Source organism: Phyllostomus discolor, chromosome 3 (genome assembly GCF_004126475.2).
Source record: "Phyllostomus discolor isolate MPI-MPIP mPhyDis1 chromosome 3, mPhyDis1.pri.v3, whole genome shotgun sequence".
Lineage (NCBI taxonomy): Eukaryota > Metazoa > Chordata > Mammalia > Chiroptera > Phyllostomidae > Phyllostomus > Phyllostomus discolor.
In genome coordinates, this window is record NC_040905.2 from 205,245,653 (window position 1) to 205,271,690 (window position 26,038).

Here is a 26,038-nt window from a genome sequence, read left to right on the forward strand (position 1 = left end):
CACTCCCACCCCTCCCTGGTTGGGGCACATTTAAGAAGGAACAGTTTCTCTTATCGATGTTTCTCTCTCTCTCTCTCTCCTGCTCTCTCCCTCCCCACCTTCACCCCTTTCCTCCTTCCCTTACCCTTTTTCTAAAATCAATATGCATGTCCTCCAGGGAGGATAAAAAAATGCTAGAGCAGGATAACTGTCAGATAACATGAAAAGATGCTCACAACATTTTGCAGTTAGTAAAAGTTAATTTTCAAAGCAATGTAAACATAAAAATAATTATCTAAAAAGTTAGGCATGTGCCTACCTAATTTCTGAGTTCTGCAATTATTTTTCTTATTTCCACTAGTATTATCATTATAAGGAAGCAAAAAGTCTTATTAAAATAGGAAAACAAAAAGGGTTTGTTGTTACACTAAGAAAACAAAAAGTTAGATTTTTCCTTTTAAAAATGCAATAAGGTCATTGATCTGGGTTATGTTTGGGTAACAGTGAGTAGTCCCATTTGGCAGGAGTATGGATAGGAAGGTGGGAGAAAAATCTTTGGAGTTTGGTGTGAGGTGTTAATTCTCAGTATTGTTTAGTGAATAAATTTTAAAAGTGCTGATATCTTAGAGTACGGTTTTTAATGAAAGTATTTCCAGCAATGTATATATTATCAATATATAAATACACCATAATTTAATATTTTTCTGTGATGGACATTTGGGGTGTCTAGTTTTTGGCTAGTGCAAATAAGTTTATGCTGAACATTTTTGTACATACTTTGTTTCTCTTGGATGTATGTTTTTGTTTCTCCTGGGTAATACTTAAGGAGTAGGATTGCTGGGCCTGGGTAGGTGTGATTTTAACTTTATTGCCTTGTAATTCACCAAGTTGTTTATATCGTTTTACAACTTTGTTAGCAACAATTGAGAGTTCCAGTTTCATATCCTCATCAACATTTGGTATTGTCTTTTTATTTTAGCCAGTCTGATATGTTTCAGTGTGTTTATTTATTATGTATACTGTTTGTTTATATTGCTGCTTGAAATATAAGGGATGGTGTACTACTATAATTAAAGGGTTTTATTTAAACCTTTACTACATAAGAGATACAGAAATATTGTATACAAACTTTGAGAATTGATTTTTATAAAATGAGCATTTTAAACATTTGTTATTACATGAAAAAAACTGTCTAAAGGAATATACATTTTAAGGTATTGCAGCTTATTACATAATTTATGTAGGTATAGTGTGTATGGAATCACTCAGAAGCAGAATGCTAATGTATTTTAAAGTCATTACAGAAATCTTTCCAGCCATGTTGCACATGACAAATTACTGTGGTGTTGTATATTTAAAGCAGCATGGTCTAGGGGCTCAGCATGTTTCTTGTTTTTATAAATAAAGTTTTATTGGAATATAAAAGTGTTTATTTACATTTTATCTGTAGCTGCTTTTGCTCTACAAAGGGGAGGGTTGAGTAATTGGAACACTGAATGGCCCACAAAGCCAAAAATACTTGCTATCTAACTTTTAACAGAAAAAATTTGCAAGATGTTAATACTACATAATCATAAGGCATATTAGTTTTCCTCTGGAGATTAAAGCTATTTTTCCTGGGATTAAATGAAGCAGCCAAAACACAAAACCAGCTGATCAAAAAAAACTACTACCATAACTACAATAATTTTCAGGACCTATCAACTGACTAGTTTTGCCATTCCCTTTCCCTTTAAGTTGACATCTCTGTACCATTGCCTTTGGTGCGTTTGTAAAAGCTCGTTTGTTAAGCCGTTTTAGGTGAGAGGCTGTATGTGGCTGACTTAATCAGCTTGGCCATGAATAGTGTCATCCAATATGCACTGTACCAGTAGGTTCCCTGTACTAGCTGTGTTCACTCCTTAGAAATAGAAGGCACGTGTATTGTACAGACCCAAATTTTATAAGCACTTGGGTTTACATGTTTGACCAAACTCTTTGTTTGGTGTCCTCTTAGGAAGGAGTCGTCATCCATAATGTTACTGTGATTTGTTTTCAAAGTCTTTCAAATGTAATGATGTCGTTATTCTGAAAGGTATTTACTAAATTTGTCATTAGAATTTCTGGACCATTTTCCATTTTTGTACAGTTTGGCTTCTGGTAAGTCAAATGGATTTATTCATAAGGTCTTCCACATCTTTTCTAAGACCAAATATTTTAAGCACTTGGCTCACATGGAGCTCCTAAATTTATTATTCTTGAAAGCATCAAAAATCCGGCCTGTGAATTTTCAAATTCACTTGTTTTCAAGGGCATTTTACCCCTTAGAATTCTGCAGCCTCCTATGATTGATCAGTGGGTAAGAGATGAAAGATTGATGAAAACTGACTAGTTACAGAATATTACTGGGTTTTTTGGTTTGTTATTTTTCCATCCTGTGTGCATTTGAAGTTTCAGATCGTGTATCTCTAATAATTGTGCATACTTTTCAAGTTATCTCCATAATTGTTCTGATGTGACTGATTACGGGGCAGAAAATATTTTGAAGCTTTCTATATTCCTCTCAATTTTTAATATATTTTTCTAACTTTCCTGTGTATCTTACCCACTATGTATCATTCTTAGCATGTTTCAGAGCTTTCATTTTTGTTTTATAAAATATGTAAATTCATCTGACATTTAAAAAATCAGAATTCTCTTCAGAAATGGAGCTATAATTCAAGTGGAGATATAATTGAAGAATAGAAGTAACAGTGCCCTGGCTGGCGTAGCTCAGTGGATTGAGCGTGGGCTGCAAACCAAAGTGTCACAGGTTCGATTCCCAGTCAGGGTACATGCCTGGGTTGCAGGCCATGACTCCCCAGCAACCACACATTGATGTGTGTGTGTGTGTGTGTGTGTGTGTGTGTGTGTGTGTGTGTGTCTCTCCCCCCCCCCTCCCTCTCTAAAAATAAATAAAATCTTTAAAAAAAAAAAAAAAAGAAGTAACAGCTTTCTCAGAATTTCTTACAACTACATTCCAAACATAAGTTAATAACACATCTATTCATCATTTCTGGAAAGTTTTATCAATGTGAAATTTATCTTAATCATTGTTTTTAGTGCCTTAAATCCCCATTCTTTTATTCAAGCCCCAAAACCTTTCAGAAACTGCTTGATGCTGCTTTGGGTCCCCTTCCTTCAGGACTTTGAAATCAGTAGTTCTGATTTTCAAGTACCCATTTGATCAAACTACTCTGTTCAGAGTATTCCAGGTAGGAGCCCTCTCTGTCATTGCACAAGAAGTCTCTCTTTGGCAGCCGTTTTGGCTGGCTGGCTCGTTGTGGTTGTAATCATCATTGCCCTGATTCTTTATTTGCTTGTTGGCCACTTGTATAATTTATTTTATGAAGTGTCTTCTCACATGTTTATCCATTTTAGTAGGTTGTTCTTTTCTCTGAGTTCTGTCTATATTCTGGATACAGTTCTTTTCAGATATATGTTCTTTTTGCCTATGTCAAACTAATAGCAAGTTTGTCAGCAGAAAATTGTAAGCTTCAATGAAGTCAGTGTCATTTTTTCTTGATGGGTGAGATAAGTTTCAGAATTGACGCTGGGACTCTTTGTGGTCCATTTGGTTGAGCTATTCATGAAACATACTTACTGACAATAAAGATTTCTTAATTCCCTAGCAAAGAGTATATGCCTGTTGTTATCATTTCTGTGTGTAGTTCTTTCACATTCTGTGTGTGTGTTAAAATTAAAACTGGGTTCAGGAGAATTCACATATCCTATGGCTAGGCTGAAAAAAAATCTAAACTCACAATAGTACAGCATATATTTCTGATGTAACCCCTTTTCCTTGTTATTTCTCTTGACAGTTGTAGGATGATTTGATCTATTATGTTTTGAGCTAAAAGACACGTTATGTTTTTTCCATTGTAATTGAAAATGAGTTCCATATGTAATTTATATACAATGAAATTCACCAATTTTAAGTGACTGGTTCAATATAATTTAACCACAGATGTTATATATAATCTTCCCATCACTTCAGAGTCTTTACTCTGGTCTGCTTCTCATGACAGTTTTTTTCTCTTGCCTATATTTCACACTGTTTGGAAGTTATTAATGAAATCAATCATCACAGCTTTTTTTTTTTCCAGATATTTAGTTGGAGTGTCTTTTTAAATTATTCAGTTAATAAGGTTCTTTCCTATTTTGTTTGGTGCCTCATTCACACAGATCTTGACTGAATTGTTAGCATTGGAGGTCCTGCTTGGGAAGGGCTGTTGACCGTGTGAGCACTGGGCTTTGCTCCATCTCAAAGAAGCGCTCGCACTGTCAGGGGGAACATTTCTCAAATGTGACTTGGTGTCGTGCACCAGACTGGGCTCTGTGGAAGTTACAAAACTGAATCACTGTTTCTGCCCCTATGTGAATAATTTTAAAGGGAACATAAGAGATACAAACATGAAAAATAATATATTCTAGGTACTGCATATGTGTGCATCCTATATATCAGTTGTGTGCGTGTGTGTGTATGCGTGCACGTGTGTGCAGAGGATAGGCCCTGCTCTCAGCATTGCTGGAGATTTTGCTGCTCTTCACTTCTATCAAGTGATATCTATGTACATGTCAGGTACTGCCCAAAAGTCTTTGTATCTTTAAATAATTTACACATACATTTAATGTAACCCTTAGTATAGCTTTGTAAGGTGGATGATGCTAGCCAGAGAAAATAAGAATCTTACCTAAAGCTGTTTAACTAGTAGGAAACTGAGCCAGCTTTAAAACTCAGATATATCCAGGAGTATCCAGCCTTTTGGCATCTCTGGGCCACACTGGAAGAAGAAGAAGAAAAGGCAGGAGTATCCAGCCTTTTGTCGTGGATCACGCGTTAAATACATTGTGATGCGTAATCACAGAAACAGATCTAGTAGCGCTTTAAGTGAATTTATGATTTTGTGTTGGGCCGCATTCACAGCCATCCTGGGCCGCATGTGACCCTCAGGTTGGACACCCTTGAGGGAGCTATGCCCTTGGTTTTTAAGGCCTTTGAGGTAAGTATGGATTTATGTCATTTTTTGTATTTAGGTACATATACTTGAAGTAGTACTGAAAACTCTTAATCTAAAGCATTTGAATCATCCTGGGTCTCTTTGTATAAGTATCCATTTTTATACTTTTTTTTCATCATAATTGGAAATGAATTCATACATAATTTATGTACAGTAAAATTCAATTTTATTTTATTTTTTTTTTAAAGATTTTATTTACTTTTAGGAAGGGAGAAAGAGGAGGAGAAAAACATCAGTGTGCAGTTGCCTCGTGCACACCCCCTACTGGGGACCTGGTCTACGATTCAGGCATGTGCCCCAACTGGGAATCAAACTGGCGACCCTTTAGTTTGCAGTCCAGTTGGTACTCAGTCCAGAGCCACTCCGGCCAGGGGATATTTAACAATTTTAAGTGAATGATTCAATATAATTTAACCACAGATGTGATAGATAATATTTCCATCACTTCAAAAAGTTCTCTGCTTTCTATACCGTGATTTTGCCCACTCTAGAATTTCATATACATGGCATTATAGATAATAGTCTTTTGTGTCTGGCTTCTTTGACTTAGTAGAATGTTTTTGAGATCCATCCATGCTGTGTGAGTGTCAGTAGGCTTTTCCTTTTTTGTTGCTGAGTAGTATTTCACTATATGGACATGACACCTTTTTAAAAAAAAAAAAATTCCACTTACCCATTGGAGCACATTTGTATTGTTTTCTGCTTGGGTTATTACAAATAAAGCTGCTCTCACCATTACAGTTCAAGTCTTTGCATGTATTCCTATTTCCATTTCTCTTGGATAAATTCTTAGGATTGGAATAATTGAATTGTATGGTAAGTGTATGTTTAACTTTACAAGAAACTTTCAAATTGTTTTCAAAGTGTTTGCACCATTGCGCACCTTCATCAGCAGCGTGCGGGGGCTCCCGTTGTTTCACACCCGTTGCCAGCACTTAGTATCCTGGACCCTTTTCATCTTAGCATTCAGTGGGTGTGTAGCGGAGTCTCGTCGTGTTTTTAATTTATATTTCCCTGATGACTAATGATGTGGAGTTATTTTCTTGAGCTTATTTGCTAACTTATGTCTTATGTGGGGTATCTATTCTATCTTTTACCACCCTTCTCCCCTTTTTATCACGTGTCTCCTTGTTTTCTTTAAGAGTTATATTCTGGTTAAAACTTCATTATTAGATAGATTTTAAAGGTATTTTGTCCTGGTCGTGGTTTACATTTTCATGTTTTTAACAGTGGCGTTTGTTTTGAATAGGAAAATTTTTAAATTTGGGTGAAGTCCAGTTTATCATCTTTTGTTTTACAATTCATGACTTACAGGGACCCCTCTAGATAACACCGCAGCTCCCTCTGTTCAGCTTTTTCTCTCCAGCATTCTGAACTACAAATGCTAGCTACCTTGCCCTCCCCAAGTTCTGCTCTCTCTTTTCTCAGTTTCAGGAGACACTCCCCCGCCCTAGATCTGTGTCTGTTCCCTGTCCATGTGCTGTAGCCGGGAAGCTGCCACCAGGCAGTAGCTGCTGTAGCCTTAGGTCTCACCTTGAATTTTGTCCTCCCGTCGGGAATCACCACAGTTCTGAGCTGCCTTAACTGTCGTTAATAACATATTAAAAACGAGTTGTCATACATGCCAGTAAAGCTCCTTGGAAAGGCAGTGTGGCAACGTCTTTGAAGGTTTTAACAGATTACTGGTTAAGAAAGATCATAGACTTTAAAGTCAGTTCAAATCCCACAGCTGTAAAGTATTTATGACCCTGGGAACATAGTTAGCCGAAAAGCTAGACTAGAAAAATTACTGGACAAGAGAGAAATACCACTTTCATTTTTCATCTTGAAACAGGAGTGTCAAGCTCTTGGATGGCGTCCTGAATGTGATGTAGTCTCTTCGAGGAGAACCAAGGCTGTTGTCTTGGCTGTGAAGACAATGCATTGTGCAAATAGAAGGTTGTGTTTTTGTGCTCCAGTTCTTTAGCATATGAGCAAATAAAATTTAGCAAAGGGGAAGATACTAGAAATAGCTGGACGCTTGGTATATTTTATGAAGGATTGCTGACATTATTGACACTTACTCAGTTTCAGTTAAGTTATGACAAAAGAGGCAACTTTTTTTTCTCCATTGACAAAAGCAAAGGATGTTTTCCCACAGCCTGTTTGCATCCCCTGGACTTGGTAGAAGAGCTTCATATTGAGTTGGTTGCTGTGTACATTTTTATGCCATTTACCCCTAGGATATGGGTTTCCTGCCAAAGGATCAGTTAAAAGCAACTTTTTTTTTTAAGAGTTCTGGACCTGTGTTTTCCTCTGTTTTTTTTTTTTAAAGAATCTATCTATCTATCTGTCTTGAGAGTGGGGAAGGGAAGGAGAAAGAGAGAGAAAAACATCAGTGTGTGGTTGCCTCTCATGTGCCCCCTACTGGGGACCTGGCCCATAACTCAGGCATGTGCCCTGACTGGGAATGGAACCAGTGACCCTTTGGTTCACAGCCAGCACTCAGTCCACAGAGCCACACCAGCCAGGGCTAAAAGCAACAATTTTTATACCCAGGTTCTGTTTTGAATAGCACATTTTATCTATTACAATAGAAAGGTCACCAGCTGCACTTTCTTGCAGAAGGAATGAGGTGTACATGAAGTGTATGGAGTAAAATAGGTTGCTTTTCTTCAATCTTTTTTTCCCTCATAACACTTTATTTTGCTTTGCTTGGGTAGTTGGTCCCTGAAGACATAATAACTATGGGCATAATAATTTTTGGGTAGTTGGTCCAGAAAAAGTCCAGCCATTGTTAATATAGCAAGAATGGTTAGTGCGACATCGATGTAACCTGGCAGCCAAGGAGAGTGGACTGGAATGTGCATGCGTGAGCCATGATGACTTCACTGTACCAGTCAGGGGGGGTGGTAGATGCAACTGAGTGAGCATGTGTACTGTGTGACTGTTACATTCAAAGCGACTGAGCAGGTAGAGCAATTAATCTGCATCAAGTTTTGTTCCTCTATGAAAACTATTCACATGATTCCTGAGAGCACAGCTATGGCCAACTGGAGATTGGCAGCTTTATCGCAACAGTGTGCCTTCTCATGCATCACATTTCATTCAGAGTTTTTTGGCAAAACGTCACGTCACTCAGGTGACTCAGCCCCTACTACAGCCCAGATTTGGTGCCCTGTGACTTCCAACTTTTCCCAAAACTAAGATCACCTTTGAAAGGGAAGAGATTTCAGAACATCAGTGAGATTCAGGAAAATATGATGGGGCAGCTGATGGCGATTGGGAGAACTGTGTGAGGTCCCAAGGTGCCTGCTTTGAAGGGGACTGAGGCGTCATTGTGCTGTGTACAGTGTTTCTTGTGTCTTGTAGCTTGTTCATTAAATGTCTCTATTTTTCATCTTACATGACTGGATACCTTCTGAACAGATGCTGCCTTGTATGTTCCTGCAGCATTTTAAAGCACGTGAATTAGAAGCCCATGTTGTATAAACCTGAACAAATAGGTACATGGTTGATCACTAAGCCTTTTCTTTGCTTATGTTTCCACAGGAGTCTCCCCAGGACAGTGCTATCACCCGGGATATTAACCGGACATTCCCAGCCCATGACTACTTTAAGGACACAGGAGGAGATGGACAAGATTCCTTATATAAAATATGCAAGGTATTTCATGTTTAAAAAAAGACTCAGTTTTGAATGGTCAGTCTGGTTCTTTAAGTTTATGCAAAAGGTAACTACAACATGTAATTTGTATTTGATGTTCAAGAATGGGGAAAAAAAGGAGAGAAAGGCTTTGTAAAATCAAAGGTAAGAACACGATTTTAGGCCATAATGAACAGGAATTAATTGTTAGTTAAATGGTAGGGTTCCTTTGACCCTTTTAATCAGGGCTTTCGATGATAGTCCCCTGGCTCCACATTTAGATTTTCAAAAACTGGTTTCGTGGAACTAGTTGAGCTCTGTAACATTGCAAGCTCCTCTTCAGTGCATGCAATGTAAGGGATGAACTTGGCACCTAGGATGCGTCTAATAGTAGCAAGTGCTGATGACCACCCAGGTGGACTTTTACTACTGCAGTGTAATAAATGCTGGGAAACACTGGTGGTATCTGTCAAAAGGTCTGTGCCTGGAAACCGCAAAGGAAATGATATACCATTCAACTTCGGTAACTCATTTTCTAGTTGATTTTGGTAACTTCAGAGCCAAAAGGAGTTGAGACCAGAGTTCTTCAGCCTTACTGTTCCTGTGTCTTTTCCCCCAGAGCTAATCAAGTATCTATTGAATGTCTGCATATGAACCACAGTCAAGGCACGAGACATGTCCGTAAGGAACTTGCATGTTATGACTGAAAAGGCGAAAGAAACAACTAGTTTTTGAACAGGCTAGGAGTAAAGGATGATTCTCCAATGGTAAACAAGGTGCTTTAAACTATAAGGGCAGTTAGAATTTAGAGAAATGCTTCTTGAGTTTAATTTTGATTTCCCCATGAGATGCACAAAACTATGGTTTTGGTTAAATTCTCCCCTCTGGTCATCCTTTTATAGTCCTTGCTCACCTGTGCTTCCCATAAGCAGTTCATCCAGCTTCCCGGAAGGGAAACCCCGTGCTCACGGCCTCTGACCCGCTGCGCTGTGGTTTCCACCTCACGGTGACCTTTGTGCAGCTCTCTCTGATCTTGACTTCTCACCCCCTGGTTGTGCTCTCACTTCTTTCCCTCCTTTGCTCTCTCCCTCATTATGTCAGCTCTGCCTGCCTGCCTGCCCGCCCCTCACACAGGTCTGCCCCCGACACAGAGGTGCTCGTCCACTCATCGCTGTACCCTGCACTGTCTCCCCCAGAGTGTCAGTTTTGCACTCAGCCGCCCAGCCCGTGTCTGCAGGTGTCGCGTCTGCTGATTGAACCCATGGCAAATCAGAGTTATTTAAGAAAAAACCCCAGAAAGTTCCTAAACCCAAAACTTGAATTTGCCATGCCCCTAGGGTCATGCTGAATCCAGGAGAATGAAGTGGTATGCAGATATACCCTGCTGTGGCCTATATGCAGATGCAGGTTATATGTAAATACTGTGTCGTTTTACATAAGGGACTTGAGCATCTGCAGATTTGATATGCACGGGAGTCCTGGAACCAGTCCTCTGTGGATACTGAGGGACAACTGTGTTATGAAAATGCTATGAAAATATTCAGACATATATAAAAGTTGAATAGTATAATTAAATACAAGGTCTGTCCAGAAGGTATCCAGCTATGTGCTATGAAAAATAGAGACATTTATGGAAGAAGATACAAGAAACATTGTACATAGGACAATGGTGACCCAGTCCCCTTTGAAGTAGGCCCCTTGGGACCTCACCCAGTCCTCTCAGTCGCCATGAGTGTCATCCAGTAGCCACTCCTTATTCGGGTTTCCCTCAGTGGCTCTAGCTTGGTTAGAATCAGGACTCAGCGATATCCACACTATGGTTTTAATGCAAAGAGACAGAACACCTAACAGTCTTCCTTTGCCCCCATGCCGTGGTTTTGCTGGAGATACACAGTCACATCTCTGTTGGTTTTCAGTTTTCCCTTTGGCCATGTGGAGTTTGGTGTGACTGATGTGTCTTGCAGCCATACTTTCCTTTCTGCCTGCCTACTGTCCTGACACAAGTCTCTGTCACATGGTGCTGGCATTTTCACAAATGCCACCTTGCATTAGTCTTTCTGCCTTTGGATTCTAGCCTATTTTTTCCCTTTGATGACCCCAGAATTGAACTACTTCACTGGCCCCCCATTGAAGGCTTTAATGCTTCCCCATAACCGACAGAATGAAATAAAAATTTTTTAAGTTTATTTCCTAATCCTCAATTCCTTGGGTTAGCATTAAAGTCACTTCACAATATATCCTGGCTTATTCCCTAAATATTTTATGTCTTTAACCTCATTGAACTTCTCACTGTACTCCCTCCGGTTGATTGACTTGCCACACTGGCCCACTGAACTGTGACGTTCTCAAGGGCAGGAAGCGTTGCTTACCTATGTTAGCTTGTGCAGCGTGTGGCACAGGGCTCGGCGCCAAATGTTGGAGTAATGAGATGCCTTTTTTCCTCCGTGTTTTTGCAGCCTCCATGAACCTTATATTCCAAACATTTCCCAGACGTATCATGTACTTTCCGTGGGTAGGCATTCCTTCAGGCTTTTCTGTGAGCCTGGAAAATATGTTCCCCTCCAGTCTTTATAAAAAGTCAATACATTCTCATCCTAGAGCACAGTTGATTAAGCCAAGCACTTGACATGAGAGGGCTGAGAACTACAGATCAGCTCTATGTTATAAATACTATTTTTATTCTCGTCTTACAAATAAAGAACATGAGTAAGAGTTTAAGAACTAAACCTAGACATCAGCTGTCATAGGATGTCAGCCCGACTCTAACTCTGAAGTCTGTTCCTTTCTTGACCCATCAGCAGTTGATCGATACCTTCATAAACATCGAGCTGCATTTGCATATATTACTAGCAGTTTTGACAGTTGTTAATTTTTACAGATTTGAGTGGTGCCTCGTTGTTTTGTGAACAGGCCATTTCTAAGCCGGGTGCACACCTTGTCTTTGGGAAAGCGTGTTTCTCGTTCTGTGGGCCTGTCATCAGACATGCTTTGATGAAATGGGGGATATAATGGGACTATAGTGCATCTTACCTGAATTTATGAATGCATGATTATATCATGTGTATTTTAAAAGCTAGAGTTTCACCAAACTCTGATGGTAAAACCTGTGTATGTATATGTTGACTTAATTTTCATTCATTATTAGCATAACATTTTACTAAGTGATCTGCATTCTAAACATACCCAATTCTAAATAGCCTTCTTGGGACACAGAGGAACCTTGGCATGAAAAAATAAGTGGACAAGAAAAGATTTATTAGAAATAAATTTGTCAGACAGGAAATAGCATCTTGAATCTATAGGAATTCCCCTTTCCACCACAACTTACATGAGAACTAGAAATACTAATCATAAAAACAAGACTCTGGAAAACAGCTAAACAACCAAAGAGTAAACCACAAGGAATGTTATATGTCAATATTCTGTTATAGATCATGTTCAGAGAGATGGGTAGTAATATACCACTGCCAAAAAAAATATAAAATAAGAATTCCAGAGGAACCCACAAACAGTTTCAGAATAGTCCCTCTTATCAGAACAGTTATTACTGGCATTGTAGAAAGAATTGTATTTTATTGTCTTTGCCAAAAGACTTTTTCCCAGAAAGAACATGAATAATATTAACAGTGTTTAGCGAGTTCCTGCTATGTGTGAGGTGCTGGCTAGGCTGATTAGGACATCACCCCAGCCGCCAAGGAGCTCCCAATCCAGGGAGAGGATGGACGTTTAAAGTGCAGTGAGGGAAGGGCTGTACCAGCCATACACGTGTAGTAAGTACCACAGAAGCACTGAAAAGACAGAGAATTCTGGGGGAGTGGAATATGTTTGGAGCCTGAAGGAAGAACGTATTTTTCAGGCGGAGGAAAACCATGAGCAAAGACAAGGAAATATGATGACCTTTTTTTAGTACTGAAGTGGTGTTTGCTTAACCTTCCCTGCTCCTTGGCAACAGAAGGTAGCGTGGTGACAGATTTATTTATTGTAACATAAAAAATGGGATTGAAGAGAAATGTTTGCATTATTCATTGACCATCAGAATGCCACAGTGGAGCGTGGGCAGCATCTTCCAGGTTGTTGTGTTCAAGGTCCTGTAGGGCAGCTGTGGCCCACGAGTGACTGCATTCATTACACTTTGTGATTTCTTTTTTCAGGCTTATTCTGTGTATGATGAAGAGATTGGTTATTGCCAGGGCCAGTCATTTCTCGCTGCTGTTCTTCTGCTCCATGTGAGTAAACGATTCTCCATTTTGGCTTAGACATGGCCTCCCTCTGCTTTTATTAGCCTTAGACTTGAGCGTGGTTTTTTATTGGCTTTGGCCAGACTCTAGGACATGAGTTTTAACGCCTGTATCTAGAAACCTTTTCCTTAACTTACTGTCCTTGTGGAAGAGAGACATGGTGAGCATAAGTGGCAGTGCTGGAAATTGGTATAAGGGTAGACTTCATTTTTATTGGTAGGATGATTGGGTAGACTTCAGTCCTAGTTGGACCCTTGGGGACATTTCATCTTTTCTAAAGTAGCCACTGTCATTAGAATTTGTTTTGGGATTTATTTTTTAGGGTAGGAGGGCAGCTGAGAAGGTGGCTTTCTTTATTGCCATTCCATTTTTTTCCCTCTCTCTCTCTCTTTTTCTTTCATTCATTCATTCATTCATTCAAGACCTTTACCCTCCAACTTACCGATATTTTTTTAGATCCATAGCAAAACTGGAAAAATCTTAAGGTGAACATCTGTATATTCTTCACCTAATTTACAGATTAATATTTTTCCACACTGATTTCTCTGTCTCTGCATTTTCTCTTCCTATTTTTTTATACACACATTTTATTCTTTATCAATAGTCCTTTTTGGGAAAGTAGCAAACATCATCATACTTCACTGCTAAATACTTGAGCATGTATGTCCTAAGGACATAACTGTAATACCACAAGCATATCCGAGAAATTCCACACTGATCCAGTACTGACTTACACACAGTTCACATTTGGTTTTCTCAGTAAAGTCCTTTGTTGCTTTTTTTCTAACCCAGATCAGTGGATTGCATTTGATTGATTCAGGCCTTTAAGCAAAAAATCAAGAGAGCAGAGAACAGAGCATTCCTGGAAAAGGAAATGGGACAGTATCTAGAAGCACTGAAACTGGGGCAACTGCAGATGGGAGGGACTGACAGGAGGGCAGGACTGGGGCATCACGAGTGACAGGGAAGCGGAGGGGCCTGGGGGACGATGGACATGCCCAGTGTGCCCATGGGGGCTGGACCGTGAAGTCTGGATTTTGTTTCTCTGAACAAGGGGAAGCTTTGGAAAGAGTTTTAAGCCATTTTGTGTTGTGATACAAGTAAAACACAAGGTTGTAGTACAAGTAAAACAAAAACCACTGTCTTGTTAATGTTACTGAACCTAGCTTATTGGTATTGGTAGGCAGGCGAAACAGGATAAAGCTGTGCGATTGATGAGAAAGACCAGTGTGTTTGTGTATGTGTGTATCCAGTGTGACGATTTGATACACATGTATTGTGAAACATGCAGTCAGGCTAATTAACACATCCATCAGCAGATAAAGTTTATAAATTTTGTGTTGTTTTGTTGTTTTAGGCAGAATTTATATCTGAAAGTCTCACCAGCCTCTGTGGGCAGTCTTTGTTCTCAACTTCAGTCCAAGGACATCTATCTCCATATAAGTTACATCACAAGCCCTTTAAAATGGGTTTCCCGATTGGACCCACAGTGTCTCAGTTTGACTTCTGTGCTGTTGGCCATCGTGTGCAATAAATGCCAGCATGAGGGCAGATGGGCTGCCTGGCAGACAGGCTGCTCTGGGTCGGACCCAGGCTCACTCAGCGTGTGGAGGAGTCTGGTCCTTTGCCTGAAATCCTTAACTTTCCCAATAAGATGCCGTATCGTTCTCATTTATTACTTAATTCGATTTGCTCTTTAGCTTTGCTTTATCCCAGTGATCGCGGTGCTCAGCCCACCTCCATTGTCTTGCTCCACAGAAGCCCGCCCATCTTCTTGACATTACTACAGTCACTCCAAGCCTTAAATAACATTTCCAGTGCTGCCTTTCTATTTTGAAAGCTAGACACACATTTTGCCAGGTTCCTGGGGAAATGTTTTTCTATAAAGCTACGGAAGATGTAGGTATTACCAATGGGTAACATCTATAAATAGCAGTAGGGTTTTTGCAGTATTCTAAGTATTACTGTGAGTATTAACCATAGTACTTTGAGCATTTGTGCAAGCCTTAGGAAATGTAAGCTTTCTCTAGCCATCTTTTCCAACAGCTGTGAGGAAGAAAGACATTCTTACTAGAACGGAGTGGCAGCCAGGAGGTAAAGTGATTTACAAGGTCTCATGCTTTGTGAAAGGCAAGGCCTGCACCTGTGTGTCGGCCTGTCCTGCTCTTTTAAGCCCTGTTCTCCTGCAGAGTCCCTGTCTCCCCCCGGCAGACGCAGGCTTCCTGTCCTTGTGTTCTCACCCTCTTTCTGCCTCATTCTTTTGTTTTTAAAAGACTTTATTTATTTCTAGAGAGAGGGGAAGGGAGGGAGAAAGAGGGAGAAAAACATCAATCATTTGCCTCTCACACGCCCCCTACTGGGGACCTGGCCACCACCCAGGCTTGTGCCCTGACTAGGAATAGAACCAGTGACCTTTCAATTCGCAGACCGGTGCTCAGTCCACTGAGGGCTTTTCTGCCTAATTCTTACCACAGTAACTGTGTCTCGTTGTGTGGGCGGCTCCTCAAGGACAGGAACAGTGTTTGACATAGAGTAGACATCAATGAGGATTTCTTTGTTGAGTGAATAAATGTTAGGAAGCATGACCATGGGCCTGAGTCACTACATATCACTAAACTCCCTGGGGCCCAGACAAGAGAATAGGAGAATGAATTTAATATACTGAGAAAACTTCTGTACGTGTTTTGTGACTTTCCCCCCCACTCTCATTTCCTTTCTGTAACAGATGCCTGAAGAACAGGCATTCAGTGTTCTGGTCAAGATCATGTTTGACTATGGTCTCAGGGAACTTTTCAAGCAAAACTTTGAAGATTTGCATTGCAAATTTTACCAGTTGGAGCGCCTCATGCAGGTAAAAAGAGAAACCAGTTTGCATTTGCCAGTTAGATTAGAGCATGGTGTGGGCAGGCGCAGATTGATGAAATGGTGCCAAGGAGGAGCAGGGCAGCGGGATTGCCTTAGCACCCAGGGTTGCCTTAGCACCCAGGGTTAAGAATGGCTTGGTTGGTTTGTGTTTGTTTCTCACTGCATGATGATGATGCCAAGGTTGATAAGGTGTGAGCCTGATGGGTGTGAGCTGGGTTTTCAGTCTCATAAAACACTCAGAGTATCAAATGGCTGTGTTAGGGGCCTTTAACACAGCACCTCAGTCAAGCAGTATTTGCCAGGGCTCTGAAGCCGACTGGTTAGGAATCGTGTAACAGAAGTGAAACAAACTCTCCCCAACATTTCATAATTGGAAAGAAAAACTGTCTTTCCAAATAGTTGTCACCATTTTGGGTATTCCTCTTTAGAGCTGGTGTGTGGATAAGAAAAGAGAGCTGAATGCCAAACAATGCCAGACGATAAGTGTTCTGAGCACTTCGGGGGTTTTTAGAAAAACACAACTGTGTGACTTTTTTGGCATTCCTGTTAGATTTATGAGCCTCCTGGGTGGGAGCTGAAGAGCTGCATATGTGCCTAAAACTAATGAGTTCGCTATTTCAGGAATACATTCCCGACCTGTACAACCACTTCCTGGATATAAGCCTTGAAGCTCACATGTACGCTTCCCAGTGGTTTCTCACCCTTTTTACTGCAAAATTCCCTCTCTACATGGTCTTCCACATCATCGACCTGCTTTTATGTGAGGTATGTATCGGGGGCTACAGCACTTCGGGGTTGTTCCCGTGCCTGTCCTGTGACAGCTCTTTCCAAATGGAATTTGTTCTGCTCAGTTTTATTTCAGTGCCGGGAAGTCCAAGTTTAAGTGACTCTTCCTTGGGCCAGAGCTAAAGGTCATGTTTTGTTTAAGGCGCTCTGCTAAAACAAAAACAAAGACATGTATGTATTAGACATTTGTGTTAGTATTAGGTTTGCCTGATGTTTTGAGGACATACGAAACAGCAGTAATTGAGCAGAGGTTTACTTCTCAGGTGCTAGAAGTCAGAGGTTGGCAGTAACTTCCTTCCCTTGAGTGTGACTCTCATCCTTGTGGCTGGTGAGAGCTCTAGCCACCAGATCTGTGTTTTAAGCTACAAGGATTAGGGGATGGGAGAGGGTGCGTGCCCTCTCTTTTAAAAGAGACTTCCTGGAAGTTCCACCCGTGTTTCCACTTACCTCTTACTGGTAAGTGGAAATGAACTTAGATGTGCAAGAGAGATTTTTTTTCCCCAAAGATTTTATTTATTTATATTTTTAGAGAGAGGGAAAGAAACATTGATGTATGAGAGAGACCATGATTGGTTGCCTCACATGCGCCCCAACTGAGGACAGGGCCCACAGCCCAGGCCCGCCCTGACTGGGAATCGAACCAGTGGCCTTTCACTTTGTGGGATGATACCCAATCAACTGAGCCACTAGTCAGGGCAAGAGAGTTTTTTTTTTTTTAAAGCTTGATAGAAATTTGCAATAAATTCAGGGGTCTGTTCCCAAAACAAAGTAGATACTAGAGTAAATGACAGTATAGTTTTGGGTTTTGGGAGGTGGGTGTATTTAAGAAAAAATTAATTAATTTCAAAAATAATATATTTTTATTGTAGAAACTGTAGAAAAATACAAGCAAAGAGGTTTAAAGATATTTCTAATCTCACTTTGGTATATGTTCTTTCAGCCTTTTGTGTGTGTGTTTGTATGTGTGCATGTATAATTTCTATGTGGAATAGGATTTTTTCATATGGAATATTATATGATAAAATATATATTACAGGTCTGTATTATTTTAAAATATGATTACACTATATATACTATTTGTTAACCTCTTAATTTCATTAAGAAGAACATCTATACCAGAAGAAAGAATGTCTATACACAGAAACATCTACACCATATTTCTTTTTGTTTAATCTTAACATATGCAAAACATAAAAATCCATTAAAGAATTTATATCTTCTACCCAGCTTGAAACATTATAAGAAATGACAGTCCCAACTATACCATTATTTTTCCTTGCTGCCAAGTACCCTGTTGTTACTTGGATACATCATAATTTATGTCACCAATTCCTAACCTCAAACCTTTGCATTGTCTGGTTCTCCCTGTTACAGACCACTGTTTGTTTGGTAGTTAGGAGCCCAGTAGCATGCTCAGTAATTTAAATAAACTTCAAACTAACTAGCTTAGAAAACCCTTGGGAGAATATCAGTTATAGAAACTGAGGTCCCAGAAGGTACATAGTTTAACTTGATCAGCAGATGGTAGTGCCTCCCCCCGTTTGTCCTTCGCCCCCACCTCTCCTGGAGCGGTGTGACATGGAGGACGACCGATCGGAAGGAACCCTGAGCAGATTTGGTTCTGGGCCGTAGGGCTCCCAGTAACTGCTGTACCTTAACGGGGCGGGGGGGGGGGGAGCACACAAAATAAAGCTCAAAATAAATCAGGAGTTGTTTCCTGATCACGCATTTAGGACTCCCGTGTTTTGCTTTGGAAGAGTAGGGCACTTTGGAAGAGTGTTCTTGTCGAGCACTCTTGTTTCAAGCTGGGTAGAAGATATAAATTCTTTAATGGATTTTCATGTTTTGCATATGTTAAAGTTAAACAAAGAAATATGGTGTAGATGTTTCTGTGTCTATAGACATTCATTCTTATGGTACAGATGTGAGGACGGGGCTGGAAAAGCTCTTCTCCCACGAGAACGAGAGGCCAGGTGTAGTCTCCTCTCAGTGGTGTTTCAGTGGTGGCTCTGCATTTTCCACTTTCCAGGGTGTTTTCAGGATATTCCATTTCTTAATTAATGTTACAGTTTCTCTAAATGTGTGGGATATTGCTAAGACAGATGGCTTTACGGTCCAGATGTAAACATTGAAAATGTTGTTTTATGTTTTCTTTTTCAGGGAATAAGTGTTATTTTTAACGTCGCCCTTGGATTATTAAAGGTACATATTTATTCGTAAGCTGAGTTATCTGGCATTCTCTGTGGCAATAGCTTGGTCTTAATCTGGTCTCAGCGGCCACTGTGCTCTGACATTGTCCCTGAGAGTGGAGATGTGCAGGTAACTCTGGCAAAGCTGAGGAGTGTCTTCTGGGGTTTATAAAGCTGCTGGGATTATAGAATGCTTCTTGGGTATCTTCAAAGCCAAGAGCCTTTCCTACACACGGTTGTATTTTCTTTATTTCAAGACTTCGAAGGATGACTTGCTATTGACGGACTTCGAAGGTGCCTTGAAATTCTTCAGGGTTCAGCTTCCTAAGAGATATCGCTCAGAAGAAAATGCAAAGAAGCTAATGGAACTCGCTTGCAACATGAAGGTAAAATCATTTTTGCATTAATTGAATTTTTTTGCTCAGCAAATAGATCACTATTCTCAAAGTTATCAACATTTATAATACATTTAAAATTAAAATGTTTTCTTTTGTATTAATATTTTTTTCAAAAAAAATTTTTTAACAGGTTTTCTTCTCATTCAGGGTAATTCTTTCTTAACTTATACAATATAGAGAAAATAGAATTCTTCTAGTTAACATAATTAAGGGTAACAACTTTTCCCACATTAGAAAGTAAAACCACAAACACATCTAAAGTGCCGGATGTACACTACAGAGCAGTTCTTAGTTGTGGTGGGTATTTTGTGACACTTTGTCTTTCCTTCACAGTCTGGGCCCAAGGTGATCCCAGGATCCACAGGATTCCAGATTGGGCACATCTGTTTTTCTCCAGCTTCACTGGGATGTAATTGACATGCAGTGTTATGTAGATTGAAAGTACTCGGAGTGGCAATATGATACATGTATCTATTTCAGAGTGTGTCCACAGTAAGACTGGGTGACACATCCCTCCTCCCACGGAGGTACCATTTTGCGGTTGCGATGGTGAGGACGATGATGAAGTCGTGCTCTCCGAGCGCCTCGCAAGCCTGCAGTGCAGCCTTGTTACCTGCAGCCTCCGTGCCGCGCCTTAGGTTCCTGGAACTCGCCCTTTGACCAGCATCTCTCCCTTTGCCTCCCCCCTCAGCCTTCCAGGTGTTTTTATATGTGTCGTGTCCCGTGCATTAAATCTTACTGCCTCCCCCGGCCTTTGAGCTCTGGGAAAGGTTTTCGTAGTCCCACTTTGAAGACAAACCGGAACACAAAGACGTCGTCGCCCTCCCCGCCAGGGTCCTACGGGTAGTTAGCGGCAGACCGCAGGTTTCATGGGCCCTGCTGTGCTGCCCCTTAACTTTCAGTGTTCGCTGCTATGGTCGGAAACTCCCTGGTGTGAAACCGGTACTACATGACAAAACCCACCGTTTTTTTCACTCCCAGTGGCATGTGTGATTTGTACAAGTTTTTAAGGTAAAACAAAAACAGCATTTCCTGTGTTCATGTTATAATAAAATTTTTGTTCTGAAGAACAGAAAGTAATTGAAGGCGTTTAGTTTGGGATTATCAGCTGGAGGCAAATGGGAGACGAAATAAATAGTGTGTTCAGGTTTTATAGGGAACATAAAAGACTCTCACGTCTACCGTATGTGACTCCAGAGGGTAAAACAGGAATTGGTGTGTCAGGGCAGGTGTGGGCGAGAAGCTCCCCCACTGGAGAGAGTGTGGACATGGCCTCAGGGAGATCTGAATTCAGGGTTCCTCAGTTATTTCGGGGCTCCCTCATCTGCACGGTAACATTGGACTTCTGGTTCTAGTTATATATCAGACTGAGCTAACTCAGGCTACCTGTCTTTAAACACCTGGAGATGCTAAATAAGATACAGCCCAAGAAATGTTTAAATACCTGGATGAATTTGAAAGGAAACAGAAATGCCCGGGCAGCTGAAGCAGAGCAGCTGGGAGCAGTACGTGTGGACTGACAGCGCGTCAGAGGGAGTGTGGACGCGCAGGTGGGTGGTCGGTGCTCACGCTGCTCACGCAGACACGCGGCACGACTTTGTGCCTCCAGCAGCTGCAACTGGGACCTCCGTGCTTGGTTTTGAAAGGGGGGGGGTACAAAACAACCTCGTAGCCCAAGAAACAACAGAAACCGTAAGAGAAAATGGGTATTTTTTTAAGGAACTAGAACTTCTAGAAATGAAGATGATCATTAACTTTATCATTCAAATAAAAATGTGACCTACTTCACAACTATCATGGGTAGCTTTTAATGATATTTTACCACATGCCAGGCACTACAGTTCAGTCCTTTTATGTATGAGGGTCAGCTACAGCATTCGTGGAGTGCTTATTGACCACAGTGCCTGCTAACTACTGCTGTGATCACTGCCTCTCTGGTCTTGAAGCCGATGTGAAACACTTGAGTGACATTTTCAGGATGCTGGCTTTGTGCACAGAGCAGAGAACCAGGTGAGCTCTGAAGGTCTGAGTCTCTTTCCACCCCAACCTGGCGCGGCACCCAGGAGGCTCTGCCTCTTCCTGGTGGTCTCTTCCCCTCCAGACTGCTGCTGTCTCGGTGTCCGTCTCAGTGCGTGGTACCTGGCTGGTTGCTCAGGCCAAAAAAACCTCGATGTCATCCGGAGCGTCTCTTTCTCTCACACTCCGCATCTTCACACTGCACACCCACGCCCTGTCCTCCAAATGTGTCCTGAGCTGGACCACTTCCCGCTCCCTCCGTCACTGGCACCCGCATCTCACCACCATCGTCACCTCCCCCCTGGAGTATGTCAGTAGACTCCTTGGTCTTTCTCTTTCCACAGTGGTTTTCTCCCACGCTTTTCTCGGTCCCCTCTCTCCCTTGCTTAAAACTCGGCTTCTTAGGATAAAACTCAGGTTTTAGCCTTGGCCTGCAAGGCCTGACACCATCCATCTGAGCTCTCAGTCATCTCTCTGATTTCATCTCCTACTAAGTTTCTTACTTTTTCCACTTCAGACACCCTGGCCTTCTGGCTGTCCTCCAGCAGGCGGACGTGTTCGCTCAGCAGGCCTCTGCACTGGCCGGCCTCTGCCTGTCCTGTTCTCTGTGGTGTCCGTGTGGCTTCGCTGTTGCCTCACTCAGCCTAGGGCTTGGATATCCTGCTGCCGGAGCGGCCTCCTCTGATGACGGTGTCTGGAGGAGCGCCCTCCCCACCCCCGCCACCCTTATCTTCTTGTCCCCGCTTATCTTTCCGCTTGCTGCTGTATGACATTGTTTTACGTTTATTTGATTCCCCCTCGCACTAGAATGAAGCCTGTGATAGAGGGGACCTTATCTCTTGTTTACCACTGACTCCCCAGCACAAGAACAGTGTCTGGCATGTAAATATTGATTGAATGAGTGAATAAATGAATATGCTGTTGAATTTCTACCACGTGGTTTATAAACAAGAGTTAACCTGGATTTGAGCAAGGCTTAAAAGTAGGTCCCAGCTAAAGGTTTTATCTTTTCGGGTTTTCATTAGCTTGAAACACTTCAATAATATATGGATCCTTTATTTCCATAGTCCAGATGGGAGGTGTCTAACGTCTTCTTTTTCTTGCCTGTGCTTTCGAGAAGTTAGGGTGGACCCGGCTGCATAGCACACACATGTCGTGTTAGATATGTAATTCCTTCTGGCCCTGGAGAACTCGGCATGGCTGGGGTGCCCTCAGGGTTAGAAAAAGTAATTTTTTAAAAAAGCGATTCACAGCATGGAAAGCCTACAGATTCACTGGGACATGAGAGAATGCGATTTTTCTGCGGAAAGGTGGGGTATGGTGTGTACAAGTGAGTGAGTTGTTAGTAGTTGTGCTCTGGCAGCTGTGCTCACTGCCGGCAAATATTAAGGGAGATACAGGCAACAGTTGAGCCAGTTACTGGTGAGGAACCTCGGTCACCGTGTGATTTGCCCCTGAAAAATAAGAAAACCCTTGGCCAGCCCTGCAGGCATGCTGTGGGCCGCAGGGGGCTTGGAGAGCCTCCAGCAGCACGGGGACTGCGCATGGCCCCCTGGGGGTGCGGAGCCCCCTCTGGTTGAGGAGGAGTGTCCTGCTGTGGGATGGTTTGGAAACCAGCTTTTGAACTTTTGGGAGTGGACTTTAGAAAGGAAACGTTGACTCTAACTCGCTGAAAGTCCATTCTATTATTTTAAATTTTTAAATTGTGGCTTGGTTTTCAAAGTTGTACTTCCCGATTAAGGTGGGAATTGGGACTACTTTGCCTCACACATTAATCCAGGGAACATACCTATTTTTCCTGTCCTTGTGCTTTAATGATTACAGTGTTGTTATTTCTGGTATTTATATAGTTTCTAGAAGTGTCTCATTTCTTCCTCACTGTGCCCTCTGTGGAAACTGAGGCTTATAGAAGTCAAGTAATTGACCCAGCTTGTACTGGCCGGGCAGTGACAAGCCCTCGGCCCTCAGACTGTATGCATTCCCGGTGCTCTCCACTCCGTTGCACTGGCCTCTTCTCATTGCAGAAGAAACAGAAATTTGTGTGGCAATGCCCAAAATGGCCACAAGATGGGAGTGTTGCTCAAAAAGGTCCGTGTTCCCCCCTCTGCCTGTGTGCCTGCCTTTTCTCAAAATCTTTGTGTCCATCTTTTCTCTCTTTTTTGCCTTTTTACTTCTCCCCTTCCCCTCCTTTTCCTTAGTTTATTATGGGACTGAAATACTTATTTTTTTAGGAGTTTTTGATCTCCTGCTCCTCATCTAAAATTTAACAACATGCATCAGAACTCATTTAGCTGTCCCTTGACTTCCTCTTTCTTCGTGGGCCAGTGTCCTGAAATAGTAAAATAGTTTCCACTTCTGGTACTAGGTCTCAAGGGTATTTCTTTTCTAAAGATTGCTTCAGGAGTTCGTGAATGGCCCCAGTAGTCCCACCACAATTTCACACTCATGAATGTGCTGTCCCTTGTTGGGGGAGGGTCACATGTAGGTCTTTTAAGTTTCCAAATCAGGCAGCATGTGAGAGCAGTTTTTCTTTCTGTCTGTACAGGTGTGTGAGAGAACAAGTCAGGTGTACGGGGCGAGCTTAGAAGCAGCAGGAGCCGTGGGGAAGGAGATGGCTCTGTGGGTTTCTGAGGTCATGCTTAAGACCTGACCTTTTTGTTGTGGTTTTTTTGTGAAACATAATTTCCAACCACTGTTTCATTGGGATTTATTATTTCAAACATAAAGTGGTTGTGCTAGACTTCAAACTACCTATAAGAAAAGTTGTTATTACAAAAAACAAATAGCAGTATCTCCAAATTGATGTAACCCTAATCATTGGCTATTTGGAGAAGGAGAAAACTTTGTCATTTGGGAATATTTGCCCTTTGGGGCGTTTTTTTATTCATGAGCTAAAAGCCACACTGGTGTGAATTTCAGTCTCTGCCCAGATCATTTGTGGAGTTAAATGTGTGTAAGGGTTTTAAGCTCTGTGATTGCAGTCACTTAATCAGTCTTCTTAATATGTTTCCAGAATTTTCCATAGTGTCTGCACATAGCAAATTAACCCTACAGTGACCACATGAGGTCAGTTTTCAAATGTCTATATGAAGCTTAGAAAATTACAGAAAATTCCCAAAGAGTATAAATTTCATAAGTGATAGAATGGGGATTAGATCCTGGGAATTTCAGACTCTGGAGTCAATGCTTATTATCACTGTGTCTTACTGTGAATGAGGGATTGAATGAATGGGACAAGAGCCCCTCGTGCTGAAGAGTGGCTGAGCCTCTGTGTCAGTGCGGGAGCTGCGCGCACACCGTGCCTGAGTTCAGCCTTCCCTCCGGCAGCTCCAGGCTGCAGTGCGACTCCTTGGCTGGTTCTCACCTTTTAGAACGGGGCTTCACGAGGAACCTTCTGAGTGGCTGCTCTCTTTCTCTGCACCATACCCTCAGTTTTTCGGTGTCGCAAGGGTAGCAGTGGTCACTACTTTCGTCCTCAGTAAGGTGGTCTCCCTTGGTCCTTATCTGTGTCTGGGTTCTCTGCTATCAGTTTGCTTCTGCATTTTAGAAAAACACCCTGATGATAGGACCAGAATGTCTAATTCTGTTTAGTGATCTTTGAGGGAGTTTGAGTCCGAACTATTTGAACAAATTAAATAAAAAGGCTCGAAAATCAAGTAGAATGCTGATTTGTTTCAAGTAGTTACAGGCACAGGCCTTGGAGTGGCAGAGACCTTGGGTGTCATCCTGGCTCCCCCTCTGCCACGTGGCCCAAGGTGGGTTAGCACAGCAGGCCGGGAGGGCGGGCAGCAAGGCGAGGCCTTTGGTGCAGCTGCTGCCCTTCCGATGACCGTTACCATCCCTGAGACACCTGGGGTCTCGTGGCCTGCCCCGTGTTGGCCTCCTCTGCCCAGTCACTTAGCTCTCTGCACGGTGCTGAGACCCTCTGTACTCACTGCAGTGGGGTCCAGAATCGCCTGTATCTAAATTGTAAACTCAGTCTTATCCCAGGAAACTGTTAGAATATTTTCTCCATAAAAGTACATTTAAACAAAAAAAAAATCTTCTCTGAGAGCAGAAGTGCCACTGTGTGTGAAGCTGTAGTTTCCACAGCCTCTGACAGAGGTGATTCGGCAGTGGGTGTGATTTAGGGCTCGGGGCTGACTGCACAGCTGCCCTGCTTCCTGCGTGCAGTTACAGTGTTACTGGAGCAAGTAACGGACAAAATGACCCTTGCACTTTGAAGAGTGGGGACTTGTCTCTACTCATTAAGAGTTTTCATGCTCACTGTGGGCCAGGCTTTAGGAATCTCACAGTGGATCAGAGTTCCTGCCCTGTAGACTTCTCATGTTGTGGTCTCCACACATCTCTGAATCGCTACTGCCTAGCGAAACACACTGCCCACAGCCAGGCCCAGCTGTTGGGTAGATTCATGCCCCTTCTGCATTCTGATCAGTTTAAAAGGAAGGCTGCTGGCTTTGATTTGTTCAGCATCTGATTACTGAGTCCCGGTTGTGTTCCAGGCATTGAGCTGGACACTGGAGGTGAGGCCTGCCTCCTAGTGGCAAGACAGACAACCAAGTAAGCACATAAGTAGATAATTGTGGCCTTGGACAGGCGCCATGGAGGAATTGCCGTGACGCTATGAGAGTAGTCCAGGAAAGACGGGGCCTCGTGGAGGGAAGGTGTCAGGGAGGGTTCCTACCGAAGTGGCATCAGAGCTCTGATGTGACAGGTGACCGGGGCGAGGGCCTGTCTGGGCAGAGGGCCAGGCTTGCGGCTTGCAGTGTGCGTTCACTTGGAAAGGGCGCTGTACAGAGTGGTCGGCGTAGCTCAGCACTCCCGGGCACTCGGTGCGCCTGGGCGGGGGCGCTAATGAAGGGGACACTGCTCGGACCGGGAGGCATGGATAATGGGACAGGCGG

The 26,038-nt window shown here is 42.2% G+C and overlaps 1 protein-coding gene across 7 annotated transcripts in view; it reads left to right on the plus strand.

Annotated features, from left to right (window-relative positions):
• The window catches only part of RABGAP1 (RAB GTPase activating protein 1), a 152,649-nt gene that overhangs the window by 109,403 nt on the left and 17,208 nt on the right, over window positions 1-26,038 (plus strand). For all 7 annotated transcript variants that reach the window (XM_036022181.1, XM_036022182.1, XM_028508729.2 and 4 more), the window contains 6 exons: window positions 8,550-8,663; window positions 12,794-12,868; window positions 15,606-15,731; window positions 16,367-16,510; window positions 18,692-18,733; window positions 18,978-19,106. In XM_036022181.1, coding sequence (XP_035878074.1) covers window positions 8,550-8,663; window positions 12,794-12,868; window positions 15,606-15,731; window positions 16,367-16,510; window positions 18,692-18,733; window positions 18,978-19,106 — 630 coding nt within the window. The remainder of the gene's footprint in view (window positions 1-8,549; window positions 8,664-12,793; window positions 12,869-15,605; window positions 15,732-16,366; window positions 16,511-18,691; window positions 18,734-18,977; window positions 19,107-26,038) is intronic.